The sequence below is a fragment of the Salvelinus namaycush genome, chromosome 30, assembly GCF_016432855.1.
Source record: "Salvelinus namaycush isolate Seneca chromosome 30, SaNama_1.0, whole genome shotgun sequence".
NCBI lineage: Eukaryota > Metazoa > Chordata > Actinopteri > Salmoniformes > Salmonidae > Salvelinus > Salvelinus namaycush.
The window spans coordinates 14,132,920-14,153,669 of record NC_052336.1 but is presented as its reverse complement, the minus strand read 5'-3'; the positions used below and the strand labels follow the sequence as shown (position 1 = coordinate 14,153,669).

The window sequence follows — 20,750 nt, the reverse complement described above, 5'->3', positions numbered from 1 at the left end:
TTCTAAACAGTTTTTGCTTTGTCATTATGGGGAATTGTGTGATGAGTATTTTTTTAAATCCATTTTAGAATAAACGTAACAAAATGTGGAAAAAGTTGAGGGGTCTGAAAACTTTACAAATGCACTGTACATAAAGCTGTCCCAATAGCAAAGTCCCAACAGCAGTCCCAACACCTTACCACTGCTACTCCTGGCTATCAGCGGAGCCTTGTCTGGCAGCGAAACAGTTCATTCAGCCTAATTTACTGACTTTAAAAAACATAGCTGATATGGCTGACTGCTTAAAGAAATGTGGTTTCTACTGACAATTGAGATGTTCAAACTATGGCGTAAGGGGACGACGTGAGGATGAGGCAATCTGTTATTTTGATTAAGACATTAATGAGCGAGTTAGGACAGATGTTTTTCAATATAACTAGTTGTTTAGCACTTTTGAAATGGGCTGTTTTTACAGTGTTCTCCCTGTACACCAATTCAGAACCGTAGGATAAATAAAGGCGGCATATAGGCAGACAATGAAAGCTCTTACAATATTCAATGATTGAATTTCTCTAAAACAGGTTATAGGCACCACCAAGTCAGATCAGTAGGTGACAATAGATTAAATTATTAGTGAGGCACATGGGCTACTAACAGCTTACTACACAACATACATTTAGTATTACTTTCTTAGCTACAGTATACATATCTACCTGGCATATTACATTTATGCAGCAGCATACAAGATATTTTTGGACTCAGTGTTATGCTGTGCTCACTTGAACAGGAAAATGGCGCGGTGGTCCTTCGTGGGCAAATTTTGGCATCAAACTCTATCATCAGTCTGGCATTCTCTGGATTTATGGTGCTTTCAAGACAACTGGGAACTCTAAAAAAAAACAACAACAAAAAACAATGGAGACTCATGATGACGTCCGTGATCTTGAGGTCGGAGCTCTAGAAATAGGCCCGAGTTCCCAACTTGGAATTGTGCGTTGGATTACCATTCAAAATGTATTTTCCCATTTGGAGCTTGTTTTCTTCCGAGTTCCCAGTTGTCCTGAACTCACTGAAGTCTGAGATTTCCCAGTTAAGAGTTTCCAGTTTTGAGCACGACAGAAGTCATGCTGGATTGACAGCATGGCCAATGTTGAATGTTTATCCTTTTTAATCTTGGAAAAGAGACCCTTAAACCCAGAGTTGGACCACACACCCACTCCACCAGAATAGCAGGCTAGTGATTGACTAGTGATTTTATCTGTGGCCAATGACCTTAAGCCTTCTTGGATGGACACTGCTAATGTAATTTTATGGCAGCACCCAAGGGGCTTGAATTTGAGGTCTACCCGTAGATTTTGCGGTGATGTAGTTCACCGCTGACACTGTTCTGACACTGTCATTGTAATTAAGAATTTGTTCTTAACTAACTTGCCTAGGTAAATAAAGGTTACATTTCAAATAATCTAAAAAATGTAATGTCCCCATGCGTGACAGAACACTGAGCCAATCACGGCGCAACTCGAGAACACTACCAACCGCTACGCTCCGTATTTTCTGCTGTCTGCCCCACCCCCACGAAAGCACTGAGCTAGGCTGAAACCCCTGCATTTTGGAGCTGCCCTTCTCAAGAAAGCAAAAAAGAGACCAACTTGGTATGCGGCTTTATTAACTCAGTGATGTAAAAAAAAAAAAAAAATACATTGTTTTGGAACAAATATGTGACATGTATTAATGCCAAAATAACGTGCAAAACAGGAAACAAAAAAAGATAAACAGCTGGGGCTCAAAACAGCCCTGAATGACTGGTTCCTCCTGCTTGTATGTAATGGCTAGGTATCTGGGGAGTAAAGTAATCAAAATTAACCTACATAGGGGATTTTATGTATCCTTTTTATCCCATTGCAGGTCAAAACACTGTTCTGACACTTAAAAATACTTCAAGGTTTACTGCAGGTTTTCTGAATAGGCAAATTCTCTCAACCCTGTGCCTGTCACCAATCTCTAGATGTGCACAAAGCATACCATAGGTCTAAAGATATCAGGAGTGGCCAGCCCAATGAGCCCTCTGCATTTTCATGTTTTTTCCCATTTCATCTGAATGACATGCATATGTTCAGGGTGGCAGTAAGTAAGGCCTATTGATCAGGGGAATGGATGGCTGACTGGAGAGGAGATAGTTTGCTAGTAATCCCAGGTCAGCCTCCCAGCTGCTGTGTCCTTGAATGAGCCACTAATTTGCTTCAGTAAATACTCAGCTAGCTACATAAATGCAAACTTAATGAGGCCGTGTCATTCACTTGCATGTTAGTGGATTGGTTGGTTTCTGTCACTGTATAGTGTGTTAACTAGCTAGCTAATCCACCTTGTGTAATTATGCTCCTTACTAATGTAATCCTTGGCATAGCATGCTAGCATTGTTATCAATAAGTTTAAGTTTGTTAAACCCAGTCATTATGCTTTCAGGAAGATAATCAGCCAAATATGGCCTACTCAATGATGGCTAGAGAGGAGGTACACAGCACAGCCATGTCGTGGAGTGTTCTGTCTAAACAGGCCCGTTGGGGCCAGAGAAGGTTCTGGAAGCCTCTTGTCTCTCTGGTATGACCAGTCATGTGGCATCACTTCCCATTATTTTCAGGATGAGAGGAGCCCCCTCCACATTCTACAAACAACAAACACTAAAATAGGCAACTCCATATCTTGCCCAGTTAGAGTCCTATGATATTGACCTACAGTATCTATCGTATAATACATTTAGTGCCTGCAAGGAATGTGATCATGTTGTTTTCAAGGGTAGGTTTTTAGATGTAGGATATTTGTTCTGTATGTAGGGCAGTGCAATGAAGTGTTGAGTAGTGTCTGGCTGTTCCCAGAATGGGACCCTCTGTGTGAAACCTAAGGTCAGTTGGTGGAGCTCCCTCTCTCAGGCTCTGACCGTTGACGTGACTCATCTCCAGGCTCCCAGTTCTCAGTGTGTATGTGCTGTGAGTGGAATGCGGGGAGTGGGGGAAAACCGGGGGGGTTTCTAGGCGGGGGGGGGGGGGGGTTAATAGTAGCAAGTCTTCACATCTCAGGAAAGTGTGTACGTGCATGCGTACGAAGAGGAACCAGAGCAGGAACAAGAAGAGTAATAACATACTGTTGATTTGTGTGGATGAGCAGTTTAAAGAACAGGTTTAGAGACCAGTTCAGGCTGCTGTGGAGTGTAATAGCAGGGTGGCAGGCAGGGTCTCTCTATAGCTCTGCATAGTGCATAGCATACCCAGAGAAGAGCTACACTGGGGATCAGGCCACATGCCTCCGGTTGTTTTTAGCAGTGAAGCCAAGCCCCTCTTCCAGAGGCCAGCTCATCTGACCACTCTCTCTGGGCTCACCATCTCAGTGAGCCCATTCTGCAGGTCTGGAACCCCAATGGAGAATTTCACCCACTTGGCTTGACTGACTGGAGCTTTAGTGGCCCTGTTAATTTCTCCCATGTTCCCTCTGTCCCACAGACACACGATTAGCTTGCCCGTGATTGATTGTTCCCTGACAGTGCTCCTCTGTAGATTTATTCAGGTTGTGCAGTGTGACTTATTTTAAACGGTGTTATCCAAGAGTTGATAAGGCTAAACGTGCCTGGCCTTTTCAGAAATATTCAGGGGGGAAGAGATCGGGGGGGAGATCAGTAAGGGGGGGAAGAGATCACTAAGGGCCCTCTAAGAAATAGAAAAGGGCTGTCTTTTTCAGAGAGTGTGTAAATATTTGGAGTGTGATACAGATGGGTTTACATAAGCATTGCTCTCTCTCTCTCCCTCACCCCAGCCCTTGCTCTCCATCTCCCTCCTCCCTCTCTGGTTCTCCCTCACTTGCTCTATCACTCTTCCTCCCTCCCCCTCGCTCTCTTCCTTAATCTCCCTCCCTCCGCTCTCTCACTGTATCGCTCCCTCTCTCTCCCTGTAGATATCCCTCACTCCCTTCGCTCTCTCTCCCCTTATCTCTCTCCCTCTATCTTCCTTCTCTCCCTCTCTCTTCATGCTAGGTTGACCATATTCTCCCTAGGTATTTCCGAGAAGTGAATGAGCAGAGTGTAGTTAGTTAACGAGAGGGTGTGTGTGTGTGTGTTTTATTTCCCCATCTTTGCCTGCACCTCCCAGAGATGCCCTGGCTTGCAGGAGAATGCAGAGAAGGGCTGTTTCTGAAGGGGGAGGTGTAGCGAGGAGTACTGGATGTGTAGGTCAAAGGGCAGCAGGATGAGCAATACCGGTTTTCCGCTAAAAGATCCTTTGTTTACTGTTCAGAGAGGATAATGGTTGGGATAGAGGGTATGAGTATGCATAAGTGCCATATTCAGTATCAGGGAATGCTTTGGATTTTGGTGCAGAACATGCAGCTTGCGCTTCTGTCTTGCTGTGATGTAGTACCAGATGCTTCATAATGTTTGTTTCCACACACAGTCCATTTAGTCCCTTAATTGTGTCGCCCCCTCCCTCCTCCCCCCAGTACCATAGCCTTTATACACAGTCCATAGATCCCGTCCCTGCAGTTAGCCCCACATTACCCCACTGCCGAGCCCTCTCTAAGCCCTCGGGCATTTGGCAGAGTGCGCGTGGAGATGGCAAAACCCTGGTCCTGCCAAGCCCCCAGTTCCCACAGTGTTCATGTTTACTGTGTTCTGTTTTCCCCTCGCCTCCACCCCTCAGAGGCCACGGTGGTAAACAGGTATTTACAAAATAATCCCAGGTCTACGTTGTGGGTAATTAGGTGCTTGTCCCTGGTGGGCTAGCCTGCTCCCTGGGCCCCGAGGTGGGCTAGCCTGCTCCCTGGGCCCCGAGGTGGGACAGAGGAGGAGCAGGTGCCAATTACAGTGCAATCAAGCCACACAACCTGTACTGGCTCTCTGTGTGTACCACCTTCACTGCTCCACATGGGTGAGAACTGCCCCATGGGACATGCCATGGCTTTTCTTCCTCTTTTCTGCATTGCCAACATTAGAAGTTGCACTAATAGGTTTTTGTTGCCTTCCGTTCTTTTGTGTTTGTTGTGAAGTGTGTCTGTCTGACAGGAAATGGAATGGACTGCAGTATGAGCTAATGGGATCCCCCCACATCACAGCACCGATGCAGCCCACAGCAGTTAGAATGGCATTTCCTCTGCTGAATTGTGTGAGAAGACGGAGTGTGAGTGGACACACTCTCTCACACACCTGCTTATTAGAAGGACTTCTTAGGCCTACATGGCTGTGTGTGTGTGGCGCTGCTATTGTTGTGCACACACACACTGGTCTCACTGGAATAGCAGCAGCCCACCATGCTTGTCTGTAATCTTATTGTTTTAATGATGCAACCTGTGGTTTAGTGGTTCCAGCAGCAGCCCTGTGTTGAGAGGAGCAAGAGTCTCTGCTCCTGGCTCTCCCCTTCCCTCAGCCTGGTCTTGGCCATCAGGCCTGGTTCACTGCTCTCTCTCTTCCCCAGCCTCATCTCTCCATGTCTCCATGACAGGCTGCTTTACGGCAGGCACTTTATCCCCTAGGCTCCCCCCTCTCATCCTGCTTTACGGCACACTGATACTCTCTGGACTCCCACATCACACAAGATAGCGGAAGGCAGGAGGAAAGAGTGAGGCAGTGAGATTCGGAGAGAGGAAGACTGCAAAAGGGAGAGGAAAGAGAGCACAGTCAATAATGCACAATGGTTGTGACTTGAGCAAATGTGTGTGGTAGCTGAGGCTAAATGAGGTAGAGGTGTTTCTGTGTGTTGGATGTTGAATTGTGTTTTCCACAAGGTTGTTTTGGAGTTTGTTAGTGGGTGTGGTGGAAGAAACCATGTGTGTAAAACAAACATGATCTTTCTATGTGGTTCTCAAAAGTTTGCACAGCTGTGTGTCTCTCTCATACGCACGGCTGTGTGTAGACTGTCTTTTTGATTCAGCTGCAGCGCTAGCACTCATGTCAGCTAGCTCTTATTTACATTCCAGCCAGGTGTTCCAGCAGCTCCCAAAGTGAGCCCGATTTGTGCTCATCACACAGAAAAAGCCGCGTGGACCATCCCCTGCCTCCAAATGACAACGTTTCAACTTTCCCTTTTACTACATAAATGACATCATAAAATGAACTGTTGTTCATATATTTATTTAAAGGACAATCAGGCTGGGAAAGCAAGAGATTTGCTTTGGGAGGAAAAATAGGCTGAATTGTCTGGATTTTCTCACTTCTCCATGAAGTCTTATGGACTGGTTCTCATCCACTGACCACCGGTCTCCAGTGAGAGGGCTGTGTGGTCAGCATTCTCATAGAATTGTTACAATACCGTAGCCCAGGCCCGGGGTCCAGATAACCTGGCATTATCTGGTTGTTTACCCCCCTCTCCCCTCCTTCCTCTCTAACTGGCTGTGTGTTTGTGTCTACAGGCCTCGCTCGGTGGGGGGCCACGGCAGGATGTACTGGGGCCCCAGCTGCTCCCAGAACCGACCCCAGGAGCCGCGCAGCCGCCACCGCCTCTCTACCGTCATTCAGCCGCTGCGCCAGAGCGCCGGGGAGGTGGTGGACCTCACAGTGGACGAGGATGGTGAGCATGAGGACGTGCCGACCCCCAATACCACTCTGAGATTAACTATATGATGTAACAGTCACATAGACGTCCTAGACTTGGCCTCTGTTTTTCCACTGTTTTTTCTTTCAAAGCTAGGCTCATTCGTCTTTCAACACAAAGGCGAGTTTACAGTAGTCCTCTGAGGCATTTGTCCTCTTAAGGACAGTCATTTTTATATGAGCAACATACAAATAGTTGCATGTTCTCTCTCTCTGTGTGTCAGTGTCACACACACACACGGATACAGAGAAGCAAGTTTACTCTTGAGGCAGAAAGACAATAGATCTAGTGATTATATGTGTAAAAATCAATTACATTTGGGAACAGTTTTTTATAGATGCTGCTTACGATAGCCGGACTGTCGCACAGCATGTGAATGTGGGCGTCCAATACTAGGATTTAGATGAGTTTTAATGCTTTCTTACATGATCCAGCTCAACACTGCGTAGGAGGTTGGGAAATATTACATGTCAAATTAAATACTCTCATTTACACTCTATTGTTTAATAGGATTAGCTAGCTTCTTCCACACATCTCTCCAAACCTGGGAGCGAGTGGGTGTCGCTAACTTGAAATAAGAATTGTCCTGTCATCACAATTCAATTTGAAATGTTCCCGTAAGCGAGCACTGTTTAATAATGATTCATCTGTATCTTTTCATCAAATGGAGGGATATTAATAGCGACCGTGCCCCTGAGAGCGACTGCTCTTTCATTGGTTGGCTTTTACACATTTTATAGCATTTCTGATGCATGTCATTTCATACTGTCAATCCTATCATGTTTGTAACATGATAAGATGTCACAGTAATGCCTGCCACTGGAGCAGTAGCCAGAAGCATGCTCTTCATTGTAAATGTGGAGGCATTAGGCACAATGAATGAAATACACCTGGCAGTATTAAAGCTTATGTGGGTAAAGGGTTTCACTCTGGATTTAGGGGACATATAGCCGACTCCTGATGAGTATAGCCTACATTGAATTACAAAGTCCATTGAAGAGCTGTGTATTTAATCATCCCCAATTCATACTACATCTACTTTTGTGCATGACACAAGTAATTTTTCCAACAATTGTTTACAGACAGATTATTTCACTGTATCACTATTCCAGTGGGTCAGAAGTTTACATACACTAAATTGACTGTGCATTTAAACAGCTTGGAAAATTCCAGAATAGGATGTCATGGCTTTAGAAGCTTCTGATAGGCTAATTGACATCATGAGTCAATTGGAGGTGTACCTGTGGATGTATTTCAAGGCCTACCTTCAAACTCAGTGCCTCTTTGTTTGACATCATGGGAAAATCAAAAGAAATCCGCAAAGAATTGGAGACCTCCACAAGTCTGGTTCATCCATGGGAGCAATTTCCAAACGCCTGAAGGTACAACGTTCATCTGTACAAACAATAGTACACAAGTATAAACACCATGGGACCACGCAGCCGTCATACCGCTCAGGAAGGAGACGCGTTCTGTCTCCTAGAGATGAACGTACTTTGGTGCGAAAAGTGCAAATCAATCCCAGAACAGCAGCAAAGGAGCTTGTGAAGATGCAGGAGGAAACGGATAGAAAAGTATCTATATCCACAGTAAAACAAGTCCTATATCGACATAACCTGAAAGGCCGCTCAGCAAGGAAGAAGCCACTGCTCCAAAACCGCCATTAAAAAAAAGCCAGACTACGGTTTGCAACTGCACATGGGGACATAGACCGTACTTTTTGGAGAAATGTCCTCTGGTCTGATGAAACAAAAATAGAACTGTTTGGCCATAATAACCATCGTTATGTTTGGAGGAAAAAGGGGGAGGCTTGCAAGCCGAAGAACACCATCCCAACCGTGAAGCACGGGGGTGGCAGCATCATGTTGTGGGGGTGCTTTGCTGCAGGAGGGACTGGTGCACTTCACAAAAAAGATGGCCTCACGAGGAAGGAAAATTATGTGGATATAGTGAATGCAACATCTCCAGACATCAGTCAGGAAGTTAAAGCTTGGTCGCAAATGGGTCTTCCAAATGGACAATGACTCCAAGCATACTCCCAAAGTTGTGGCAAAATGGCTTAAGGACAACAAAGTCAAGGTATTGGAGTGGCCATCACAAAGCCCTGACCTCAATCCCATAGATAATTTGTGGGCAGAACTGAAAAAGTGTGTGAGCAAGGAGGCCTACAAACCTGACTCAGTTACACCAGCTTTGTCAGGAGGAATGGGCCAAAATTCACCCAACTTATTGTGGGAAGCTTGTGGAAGGCTACCTGAAACGTTTGACCCAAGTTAAACAATTTAAAGGCAATACTACCAAATACTAATTGAGTGTATGTAACTTCTGACCCACTGGGAATGTGATGAAATAAATAAAAGCTGAAATAAATCATTCTCTCTACTATTATTCTGACATTTCACATTCTTAAAATAAAGTGGTGATCCTAACTGACCTAAGACAGGGAATTTTTACTAGGATTAAATGTCAGGAATTGTGAAAAACTGAGTTTAAATGTATTTGACTAAGGTGTATGTAAACTTCCGACTTCAACTGTACATACATTATTCTTACCAGATGTATAGGCTTACTCCAGTTCAGTTCATACATTCATGACAGCCCCAAGCCATTGCATATACACCTTTTAAAAATTACCTGAAATCCCTCCTCTTTAGGAAGGTCCTCCATTAGATATATCTGTGTTCCTTGTCCCTTGTAGTGTCATCTGGGTACTTTGTTTCAGTTTCTCTGTCTAGTTGTTTATTGTTTTTATTTATTTCAATGAAAAGCAAATTATACATTCAATTTATTATTATTATTGTATATCAGGTGTCGACTGACTTTTTGCTTAACCATTCCAACATCCTACATATCTCTGGCTAATGGTTATGTTTTCCCAGACCAGTTTGCCCTCTAACCTGAGGCATTAGCAAACCAGACCAAATCATTAATGTGACTAAGTCCAATTTGGTGCATTTTCTTTTTGGTCTCGCACCGTGTGACTGATAACAGAATAACAGAGCAGTGTGAGATATGAGCCTATTTGCATTTCTTTGGAGGAGGAGGAGAAATTAATTTGTGAGTATGAAAAGCAGATGGAGCGCACACTGTGGAATGCTAATGAGGTCTCTTCTCCCTGGCTGCCAAGCCACTGCAGCCAGTCTACACACCAGGGTTTCCGTTAACCGGTAATAGCCTACTTTTGGCCGATTTTAAAAATAAATAAATAGAAAGCAGATAAAATTGCTGTGTGTATAGTAGGCTTACACTGAGTGTCCAAAACGTTAGCACACCTTCTTAATATTCAGTTGCAACCGCTTTTGCCATCAGAACAGCCTCAATTCGTCGGGGCATGGACTCTACAAGGTGTCGAAAGCGTTTCACAGTGATGCTGGCCCAAGTTCACTCCAATGCTTCCCACAGTTGTCAAGTTGGCCGGATGTCTTTTGGATGGTGGACCATTCTTGATACACACAGGAAACTGTTCATTGTGAAAAACCCATCAGCGTTGCGGTTCTTGACACAAACCGGTGCGCCTGGCTCCTACTACTATACCCCATTCAAAGCCTCTTAAATATTTTGTCTTGCCCATTCACCCTCTGAATGGCACACATACACAATCCTTGTCTCAGGGCTTAAAAATCCTTCTTTAACCTGTCTCCTCCCCTTCATCTACACTGATCTGAAGTGGATTTAACAAGTGACATCATAGTTTTCACCTGGATTCACCTGGCCAGTCTTTCATGGAAGGAGCATGTTTTGTTCACTCTGTGTATATTCGTTATGTAGGCATATTTTATTTATCACACGCATACAGCATACAGATACAGAGCCTTTGATCGGAAAATCTCTCAGAGCGCGAGAGCTGTTGCTACAGCATCTCAAACAGCAAACGCATAGGTAACGGAAGACACGCTTCATCAGCGCGTCACACACCACTTTGCAATTAGCTAGAGGTAGTATGCATTTTGAAAATAGATACTTAATTGTTTTTCCCATTTTGTTGCATTACAACCTGTAATTTAAATTGATTTTTATTTGGATTTCATGTAATGGACATATACAAAATAGTCCAAATTGGTGAAGTGAAATGAAAAAAATTACTTGTTTCAAAAAATGTATAAAAGGAAAAGTGGTGGTGTATTCACCCCCTTTGCTATGAAGCCCCTAAATAAGATCTGGTGCAACCAATTACCTTCAAAAGTCACATAATTAAATTGCACACATGTGGACTTTATTTAACTAAGTGTCACATGATCGGTCACGTGATCTCAGTATATTTACACCTGTTCTGAAAGGCCCCAGAGTCTGCAACACCACTAAGCAAGGGGCACCACCAAACAAGCGGCACCATGAAGACCAAGGAGCTCTCGAAACAGGTCAGGGACAAAGTTGTGGAGAAGTACAGATCAAGGTTGGGTTATAAAAAAATATCTGAAACTTTGAACATCGGAGTATCTGTCCATAGGACCACTTTAAGCTGTATGCTCCACAGAGCTGGGCTTTACGGAAGAGTGGCAAGTAAAAAGCCATTGCTTAAAGAAAATGAATAAGCAAACACATTTCGTGTTCGCCAAAAAGCATGTGGGAGACTCCCCAAACATATGGAAGAAGGTACTCTGGTCAGATGAGACTAAAATTTAGCTTTTTGGCCATCAAGGAAACGCTATGTCTGGTGCAAACCCAACACCTCTCATCACCCCGAGAATACTATTCCCACAGTGAAGCATGGTGGTGGCAGCATCATGCAGGGGGGATGTTTTTAATCGGCAGTGACTGGGAAACTGGTCAGAATTGAAGTAATGATGAATTGTGCTAAATACTGGAAATTCTTGAGGGAAACCTGTTTCAGGCTTCCAGAGATTTGAGACTGGGACAGAGGTTCACCTTCCAGCAGGACAATGACCCTAAGCATACTGCTAAAGCAACACTCGAGTGGTTTAAGGGGAAACATTTAAATGTCTTGGAATGGCCTAGTCAAAGCCCAGACCTTAATCCAATTGAGAATCTGTGGTATGACTTAAAGATTGCTGTATACCAGCGGAACCCATCCAACTTGAAGGAGCTGGAGCAGTTTTTCCTTGAAGAATGGGCAAAAATTACAGTGGCTAGATGTGCCAAGCTTATAGAGACATGCCCCAAGAGTCTTGGAGCTGCAAAAGGTGTTTCACAATAAAAAATATTTTGCATCTTCAAAGTGGTAGGCATGTTGTGTAAATCAAATGATACAAACCCCCCAAAATCTATTTTAATTCCAGGTTGTAAAGGCAACAAAATAGCAAAAATGCCATGGGGGGTGAATACTTTTGCAAGCCATTGTATGAGGCATGTCTTAATTTGCTTCAAAGTAGCCTATCCAAAATCAGACCATATCCGTGAAGGCAATCATTTGATATAAACCTTCTTTCATTGTCCGGTAGCCAAAGGCACAATCCTAGTCATATTAGCAAACCATGCAGGTTGTTGCATATTAGATCTCCCCTCTTTCTAAATTTCCGCAATCACGTGCCCTTTTGACAAGTGTTTTCCCGCTAATTGGGTTATGGAACAAACATTCGCACGTTGCTTACTGCCTTGGGCGCATTGCTGCGCAAATAATAGTTTATCAACATTTTAAGCTAAATGTTCTAATCTGTTGCATCAGATTCATTGCTTTGTAACGTTTGTTTTATGTAGCCTAGGCATACTGGTTGTATGAATTTGGGATCTATCGTTCCGCAATTGTCCCAGAGTTTTTGGAATAGGCTATTTCTTTCTCGACAAGCTGACCAATAGAATAGGTCAATGTTCTACTATGGGGGATAGTAGATTGACATAGGCTAGTGATTTTGCTGTTCTTTACTTGTCTTGTTAGCTGAGGAAAAGTAAATGTGGACAGTTATTCTAACCTCTTTAAAGTGCACATCAGAATTTGGTAAGAAGGACTGCACGTTATTGCGTCCTTGACTTGCATGTTCTGTTTTTTTGAATTACCATAAGTGATTTCTGTCACTGAGCACTTTGGGTGGACGCCCTAATAGGTTATGCACCCAATGCGTATGGGTCCGGTAAATTAAAATGCTGCCGGTCAAATGTCCGGCGCCACATTTTCCTGACGGAAACCCTGCTACACACACACATACACAGATGGATATGTGTGCTACATAATAAATTCCCACCTATTTACTCTGTTTACTTGTCTGTCTTCCCTACCTCAGATCTCTCTGTCGTGCCATCCACCTCTGACAGCATTCACCCTCAGACTGTCAGCTCCTCCTCTTCATCCTCCTCTCATCATACCTCTACCTCAGAGCCCCACGATGCTCCGGGCCCCTCCACCAGCTGCCCTGGTCAAGGCCCAGCCCCAGACAGCACGCTGGCACAGGGGCCAAGGGGTACCGCAGGCACGGAGGGTAAGACAGACCATAGACTCTCCAGAAAGCCATGATGTCAACCTTGTGTGCCTTTTATAAGTTTAGTAATCTTCCCTGTGGGTCATCTATGAATAATGATTGAAGCTTAAAGGTGTTTTCCATCTCTCTATCAGATGAGAGCAGACGAGGCTCATCCGGCGTGGCAGGAGAGAGTGGGGGTGCGGCCATGCCCAGGTTACCCTCCTGCTGCCCGCAGCACTCCCCCTGCGGAGGGCCCTCCCCTGGTCACATGACCCTGGGCCATTCCAGCTGTCTGCAGGCCCAGCCCTCCCAGCAGCCGGGCTCCCAGCAGCACAGCCATGCCCACCACTTCCACCACCACCATCACCACATGCCTCAGCACCCACCTCCACCCACTCTGCCCTTTCCTGAGCCCAGCTGCCCCCTAGAGAGGCCCACTGCCCTGCCTGCACCATGCAGAGGGGGAGGGATCAGCAGCAGCAGCTCCACCCAATACCACGACCAGGTAGGCCTGAGCATCAACACCCTGTTATGTTTTTTACATTGTAGCATTGTTGGAGGTTTGGCTGTTATTTCTGCTTCCTGTTTTGGCTTCCCCAACTTTAATATATCGACCAGAGAATTTATGCATTTCTTATAGCAGTAACATTTTATAAATATAGTCCATATTAAAAATTTGATTTCTTAAATCTTGAAAGTATTTGATCATTTTCTTTTTTGCCCCAAATCTATAAAAGTAGGCAAAATGAATAGAATTTGAGGAGATAAAAGGCTGCCTTTTCCTCCCACAATAGCTGGAGATAAATTAGAAATAATTTATAGTTTTAGTAAACTATGTAAGCCATGTTCTCCCTGGCAGATGGCACCATCGCATTCAAATGTATCTTTGACCAAGTCTTTGTGTATCTAAACAAAAGGCTCCGTCAATATCTGCACTAGCCAATGAATCAGATTCAATGTGATTTAAAAAGGATTAAGAAGGAAAAAATGGAATAGGAACTGAAACAGACATAACTGGTATCTTAACAAAAATGTTACAAAGGATCTAGCTGGCAGCCTCCCTTGAAGCCAGATTCACTGCTGAATAGTTAAAATTCTGCTAATTGTTAGGAGCTGCTGAATTGTATTATTTACCATCAAAGTGGAGCAGTGTGTGGTTAAAGTGTAATGAGTTGGGTTGGGGTTGAGAGGGCTGTGTCTGCAGGTCAGGTTAGGGGCTCCCTCCATAGACCTCCGTCTCTGTCTTGATACTCTCTGATTCCTACATAATTCATGCAGGGCTGGGGCAAGTATTCAAAACTGGGCCGTCAGGTCTCTACCATGAAAAGGAGGAAGTAGTTGCATGGGTAAAGCAAAATGCTGTGCCCTTTGATGGGCTTGGCCTACATGTAGGTACCGCCCTCAGCTACAGCTCAGAGAAAGGAGACATACTGCCTGAATAAGGTGAATAAGTCATGTTTTATGCATCAGTCTAAATATGATTATTTATTTGAATAATTCAACGAGGGATGGCTGCTACTATGATTTGAAACTCCATCACTTAGATTTCATTTTCTCAGACGGTTTACTGCAGTCTAGTCTGTAAAGCCTGTTGTCTTGTACTTGTATCTTGTGCTTTGTGCTGGCTGGACCATGAAGCCCTGTGGTTTTAGTTTTGTGTTTTGCTGGTTAGTTATATATTTTGTCACTACAGAGATCAAAGTCAGACAGTAGCACCATAACATCATATTCTGGTTCTACTCTCTCCATACCTCCCTTCCCTGTATCTCTCTCCCCTATTCTTTCCTTTTCATTCCCTTCCCCTCCTCTCCTCTCCAACCCTCCTATCTCTGTCTCTCCCCTCCCAAGCAGACTCTGCCGGTCGACCTGAGCAACAGTGGCTTGCGGAGCGGCGGGGGCAGCGGGGCCGGTAGTTTCCATGGCACCTCAGCCTTTGACCCGTGCTGCCCAGGCTCCACGTCGCGGCCCACTGCCTACAACTCCCAGAATGCAACGGGGCCAGGGCCCAGCCAGCCCAGCGCAGTGGTGGACTCCTTCAGCTCAGCCATGGTGGCCCAGCCTCAGCCACAGCCACAGCTATCCACCTGCAGGCACTTCATGCACCCCTCCTGTGAGTAGAACTACATCTGCACCAAAACGGAAATGGCCTTTTATTTTGGGAGGTGATATAATTTTGTGGTTTCTTTTGTTTAAATGTTGATTTGATAGGAAAATGAAATGCTGCAGTAGTAACTATAGTGTATTATTCCCATGCAGAACCTGCATACTACTGTACTAAACACGTGAGCCTTTAGGATATATACAGTAACTATTACCACCAGACATTGAAAGATTATGCCGACAACAGCACTCTTGAAACCCAGTGCTAATAGTAATTAAGAGAAACACCTGATGTTTAATGTGCTAAGTGCTGCGGGTGTGCTACCAAACAGGCCCTGTTAATTGCTGTTTCTCCTCAGAATAGCTCTGTGTGGAATGAGAAGGAGTGTGGTGGGGCTCCCTGGTGCAGCCATATTTAGAGGGATAATAGGAACTGTTTGGCGCACCTGTCTAGTGCCTACACTCTGTCATGTCAGACAGTCATTCCTGCTCCATCCCCCTTCTCTCTGCAGTAGGGAGGGAGACAGACAGACAGAGGCTGGGTCTGTCCGGGGTCTCAGGTGGGAGACCTGCTCAGCACAGGGAACTGCCAGGCAGCATGTTTCAGTGAGGAGAGTCATAACTGATGATGATCAGGTGTCATCATTAGGAATGGGACTTAAAGGCGATCTGGTAACGTGTTACTAACTACTTCTCAACTTTCTCCCACCATTCTCACTCTGTCTCTCTGACACCCAGACGCCCCCCTGGCACGCTCCCTGCACCACCAGCCCTCTAACACATGCCCCCATTCCCATGGTAACCCTCCTCCCCCTCCTCAGCCCACTCCACAGGGTGACTACGTCATCCCCCACCCCATCCATCCCTTCCACACGCCCCTGCCTTCCCACCCCCCTGGCCACGCCGTGCCCCCACCCCCCCCTGCCCCTCTGCCTGCCCACCACCTCACAGGCTCCAGTGCCCCCCAACACCTGCCCACAGAGCACCAGGCCCTGCAGCACCACATGCCCGCGCTGGGGACCTCTGTGCAGAGGCTGCACCAGCACGAGATGCTGCAGAGGATGGAGGTGCAGAGACGCAGGATGATGCAACACCCCACGTGAGTGTAGCCTCTGTCCAACCCGTCTGATGGCAGCAACACAACTGCTAGCACAGACAGTAGCTTCCAATTGTCTGATTACAGGGACAATATTATGGTGTTTTCCATCTCATGTTTCTGATACACCTCTCTTTCTTCTCCTTTCTCCAGACGAGCACATGAGCGCCCCCCTCCACACCCCCACAGAATGCACCCCAACTACGGCCATGGCCACCACATCCACGTGCCCCAGACCATGTCGTCCCACCCACGACAATCTGAGCAGAGAACTGCATGGTTAGTACCATTTAGAGCAGTGGAGGGCCAGTGCCTTGCGTGTAGGGCCAAGAGTATTTTTTTTTTTTTTTACCGACGTATATGTGGCCTGCTGTGCGCAAAGGATATAGTCAGTCATGTATGCCCTCATCTTCACTGTTAAAATGGCACCTGTGATGTCAATGTCTATGAGTTGATAAGGACTGTTGTTGGTCTGGTTCTCTTCTGTAGGGAGCTGGGTATCGAGGCTGGAGTGACCGTGGCGCCATATCCTTCAGGACACCTACACCCTCACCTGCCCCACTACCACCCTCCCCCAAGACTGCACCACTTCCCCATCCCCTTCATGGTGGGTGCACGACTGGCACCCTCACTCTAAGCACACGTGCCTACATTATAATAATTTCGAAGTATGGCTTAGATTAATGATGCTAGCCCTCTATTTATAACATCTGTTTTTTCAAGGATGGTTTGTTGGGCCACATGAATAATGCATTGGCAATTAATGGTGGCCCGTAAGGCATTTCAAGTGCATATTCAACATAACCAGCAGCCTGAAATCAATGGATGCCCCTTTGAAAAGATGTTAAAAGTTAATGTACAATGTCAGAAGATATGAAATTGTGAGACTTCTGTGGTTATCAAAAATGCCGTTTTCGGCAATGCTAACCGGACTTTATTCCCAAGTCAAGCAGTGTCAGCAGACTTAGTTGATAATGCTATATATCCCTATATGTGCTTCATGAACTGTAGCCTACAGAAACAAATGACTGTACTCCACTGAAGTGAACATATTTCCATGGAATTGTTTTGCCTCCCTCACAGCACACTGGCATGTCTGAAGTAACCTACCCGCACATTCGCTACATCTCATCCAGAATGACTGGATTTGGACGAACTTATGAGGTAACACTCGATTAGTAAAGATATAGTAACTAGGGCCTGGAGTTTTTCCTGCACACGTCAGGTGGTGAGGAAACTCTCCTGGCCCTGGTAATTAGTTATGAAGGAGCTGAGAGCGTGTTATGGCTGTGGCTTATGAGCTGTGTGGAACTGAGTTGGCTCAGTCTCACGTTGGGTTGTTTTCCTGCCCTTTTCCTCAGGATCTGCTGCATTTAGAGGAGAGATTGGGGACTGTGAACCGAGGGGCCTCTCAGGGAACCATAGAGAGGTGCACTTACCCACACAAGTACAAAAAGGTGAGAGCACTCCTATAAAAAAGTGTGTGTGTGTGTTTCAGAACATCCTATTTAATGTAGTTTGATGTGATGTATTTTGTGCATGTCTGCACAAGATTTTATTCTGGGACAGAGTGCACACTCGGTGGTTATTTTGTGCTCCTTTCAAAATATGAATGTATTGCTATCATTAAGTCAGATGCTGTAGAAACTAGAAAGTGTCCCTTTCAACCAAAGTTGCAGCCTTTAGAAAACATTGTAGGGAAAGATTCCATCTAGGTTTCCAAATGTATTTAAATAAGTAACCTAATAACCTGCTGCCCAATACAGAAGGTGTTGGAGACTGAGCGAGACATTGACGAACAGTTAACCCCTGAAGCATGGGCAACTATTGGGAAAAATATGCACGCAACCTCCGACTCGGTGAGAAAAAAATGAACAAATTCAATTTGGAAACATGTCTCTGCTCATTTATAGTTGTTAATGGTAGTAGGTTTGGGGGCAAGGGGATTCGGCAGTAGAAACATTTGATAGATTTTTTTTGTTTTATATTTATTTATTAAAAAAAAAAAAAAAAAAATCCATATTACCTTGATCCATAGGGATGACATGACATGTTTTGTAGCCAGGACAAAATGACCATTCTCTGTGTCCTCATAGGGATATGTGTTCACCCTCATAATGCTTGTACTGTATACAGTAAGCCCTCTATCAGTCATAAAGGATAGTTTATTCACAAGTTGGTTTGTAGCTGTAATGTTTACACCCTGTGAACCCTGAATACATTTATTGTGTTTGACAGTAACCCTCATAGAATGGTCTCAGCCTTCCCTGTTTGTAATACGTCTTTATAATTTGAATAAAAGTTGTCTTTGTGGAAACTGTGGTGCTGTGTATCTATAATGGTGTTTTCATTAACAGAGAAAGCTGCATGGTAAGCAAGAAGAAGATGAGGGGGCGGACGAAGACACAGAGGAGAAATGCACCATCTGTCTGTCAATACTGGAGGAAGGGGAGGATGTCAGGTACAGTTATACTGTAGCGTGTTTTTTAATGCGGGGCTGTTTTTGTGTGAGAACGACCACTCCTTTCCCACATTTTCTCTTGATATGCCGTGGAGATTTTCTCAACACCCAAAAGTATAGTAATCAGCAGAAAAGCCAATCCTTTGAGTGCCTGAAAATGACTGGTCTCAGAGGACATTTCTGGAGCTCAACATATGTGCTCAAGTGAGTTTAAGAGTTTCTGCCCTCTGTTGGTGTAATAATGTAGGAACTGTAATGTATGAATGATAATTTTCCATCTTTCAGCAAACCAAATTAAACATTTTATTCATTGTCATTTCATTCCAACTTCACAGGATTTTTTCATTATGAAGATGGAATTCAAAGTCTATGTCTAACAATATATTCTCTCTTCCACAGACGCCTACCTTGTATGCATCTCTTCCATCAACTGTGTGTGGACCAATGGCTCCTCACCAATAAGAAGTGCCCCATCTGCAGAGTGGACATCGAGGCGCAGTTGTCTGCCGTTGAGAGTTGATGCTGTTTTTCTAACAACTCTTTGTTGGAATTTTCTTTATTTGTTGTTTTGTTTGAATTTTTCTTCAGAACTGCAGTCAACCAAAGAGGGCATGAATTACCTGCGCAGATCCACTATGAGAAAATAAAAACATCAGGCTAAAAAAGCGTTGAGCCTAGAGTGCCAGCTATCACACAGTACAATACTGCTAGAATTGACATCTCCATTAAGGATTTAAAATGTTATTGTATTTATAAAGCTTTTATGTAGCTTTTGATTGTTTCCTCGTGTCATATTTTATTTTTATTTGTTTTATTTTTTGCATGGCTCCTCGCAATGCATTTCTTTGCACATATATTGTGGGCTTCTCATAGCCTAACAACTTGCAGGTGAGGATAGCTGCTCTAGTAAAGAAGCATTTCTATATACCTAATGCCTTGCTTTACTAAAGTAGAACGTTAACCTCCATTTAAAAACATTGCAGGACTCATTTTACCGATCATTGTATTGATTAGTTCATGTTTAGACAATGTGGTTTGCTAGTGGAAGACGTTTTATTTCTAAGAAGGTAAATCAAGACATTCCTTAATTAGGAAAATATCATGTTAAACTGATCAGCTGCTGTATTCATGTTCACCCAGTATTTCTAGAGTGGGAATAAACTCAAACTTCACCTCACCTCCCAGAAAATGCACATGCGTGTCTTACACCTCTCCTGCACCACCTTGATTTGACTAAACACCATTCACACGTCATCTAATGTATTTTAAGGAAAAAGAAAATGAATGTCACATCTGTTCTTGACTGTTCTTTTTCAATGGAATGATTGTTGAGGTCTGCTGAGGATACAGTCTGTGTTCTGTTTGGATTTCTCCCTCAGACAGGCCCCAGATGGAAAACTGGGTTCTATAAGGGGATCTCAGGCCCACAGATGCAACCAGTTTCATGAGCCTACAACCTGGGGATATCTGTTGTTTGGAAACTGGGAATGGCGTTGGTTTTTCCTTGCTTTTCGTTTATCCTCCGTTTCTTTTTTCAGAGGGAAATACACAGCGCTCAGCTCAGAATAATAAATAAGTAGCTGATTATTCTTACGTCCCAGATCATTGTTCTTACCCACACTTTCTCTCTCTGTCTCTGTCTCTGTAGCTGTGCAGCAGCAATTTCTCTTTGCTGCCATTGAAAAGATAACACTAATATTATTCTCGACTTGCTAACTTGCATATACTTGCACAGGAGAGAACAGACAGGAGTGTTGTAAAGAGAGTGCGCTGAGGCCATGTATTTCCACTCTGATTGCTGAGTTTTGGAAAAAATAACTAATTTTGAATGGAGTGTTGGAATGCAGTACTTATGGCAGGTATCCATGCATTCATAGACTTAATGGCACCGGGATGATATTCCATGGGATTTATATTAGTTTTAAAATAATATTAATAAAGTTAGAACTCTTTCCTGTGTCTGTTTATTTGTGCCTTACCGTTCACCTATGCATGTTAGTCCATATTTCACAACTGCACATTCAGAGGGATCTACTGACAAAAATATTGTTAACACTTGGTATTCACACCCCTAGACTTTTTCCAAATGTGTTAAAGCTTGAATTTAAAATGTATTACATTTAGATTTGCTTGTCATTGGTCTCCACACAATACCCCATAATGTTAAAGTGGAATGAATTAAGTTTTACATT

General features: G+C 44.2%; 1 protein-coding gene across 7 annotated transcripts in view; it reads left to right on the top strand.

Moving 5' to 3' along the window:
- LOC120024751 (E3 ubiquitin-protein ligase Arkadia-like) overlaps nt 1-20,510 on the top strand; it is a 42,285-nt gene extending 21,775 nt beyond the window's left edge. For 2 of the 7 annotated variants that reach the window (XM_038969032.1, XM_038969031.1), the window contains exons 4-15: nt 6,367-6,524; nt 12,725-12,919; nt 13,054-13,406; nt 14,750-15,011; nt 15,740-16,100; nt 16,251-16,376; nt 16,587-16,704; nt 17,181-17,261; nt 17,459-17,554; nt 17,864-17,956; nt 18,455-18,558; nt 18,958-20,510. In XM_038969032.1, the coding sequence (XP_038824960.1) occupies nt 6,367-6,524; nt 12,725-12,919; nt 13,054-13,406; nt 14,750-15,011; nt 15,740-16,100; nt 16,251-16,376; nt 16,587-16,704; nt 17,181-17,261; nt 17,459-17,554; nt 17,864-17,956; nt 18,455-18,558; nt 18,958-19,078 (2,068 nt within the window). In that variant the 3' untranslated portion in view covers nt 19,079-20,510. The remainder of the gene's footprint in view (nt 1-6,366; nt 6,525-12,724; nt 12,920-13,053; nt 13,407-14,749; nt 15,012-15,739; nt 16,101-16,250; nt 16,377-16,586; nt 16,705-17,180; nt 17,262-17,458; nt 17,555-17,863; nt 17,957-18,454; nt 18,559-18,957) is intronic. The other 5 variants (XM_038969033.1, XM_038969036.1, XM_038969034.1 and 2 more) reach the window with 5 other exon arrangements.
- The last annotated feature ends 240 nt before the right edge of the window (nt 20,511-20,750 follow it).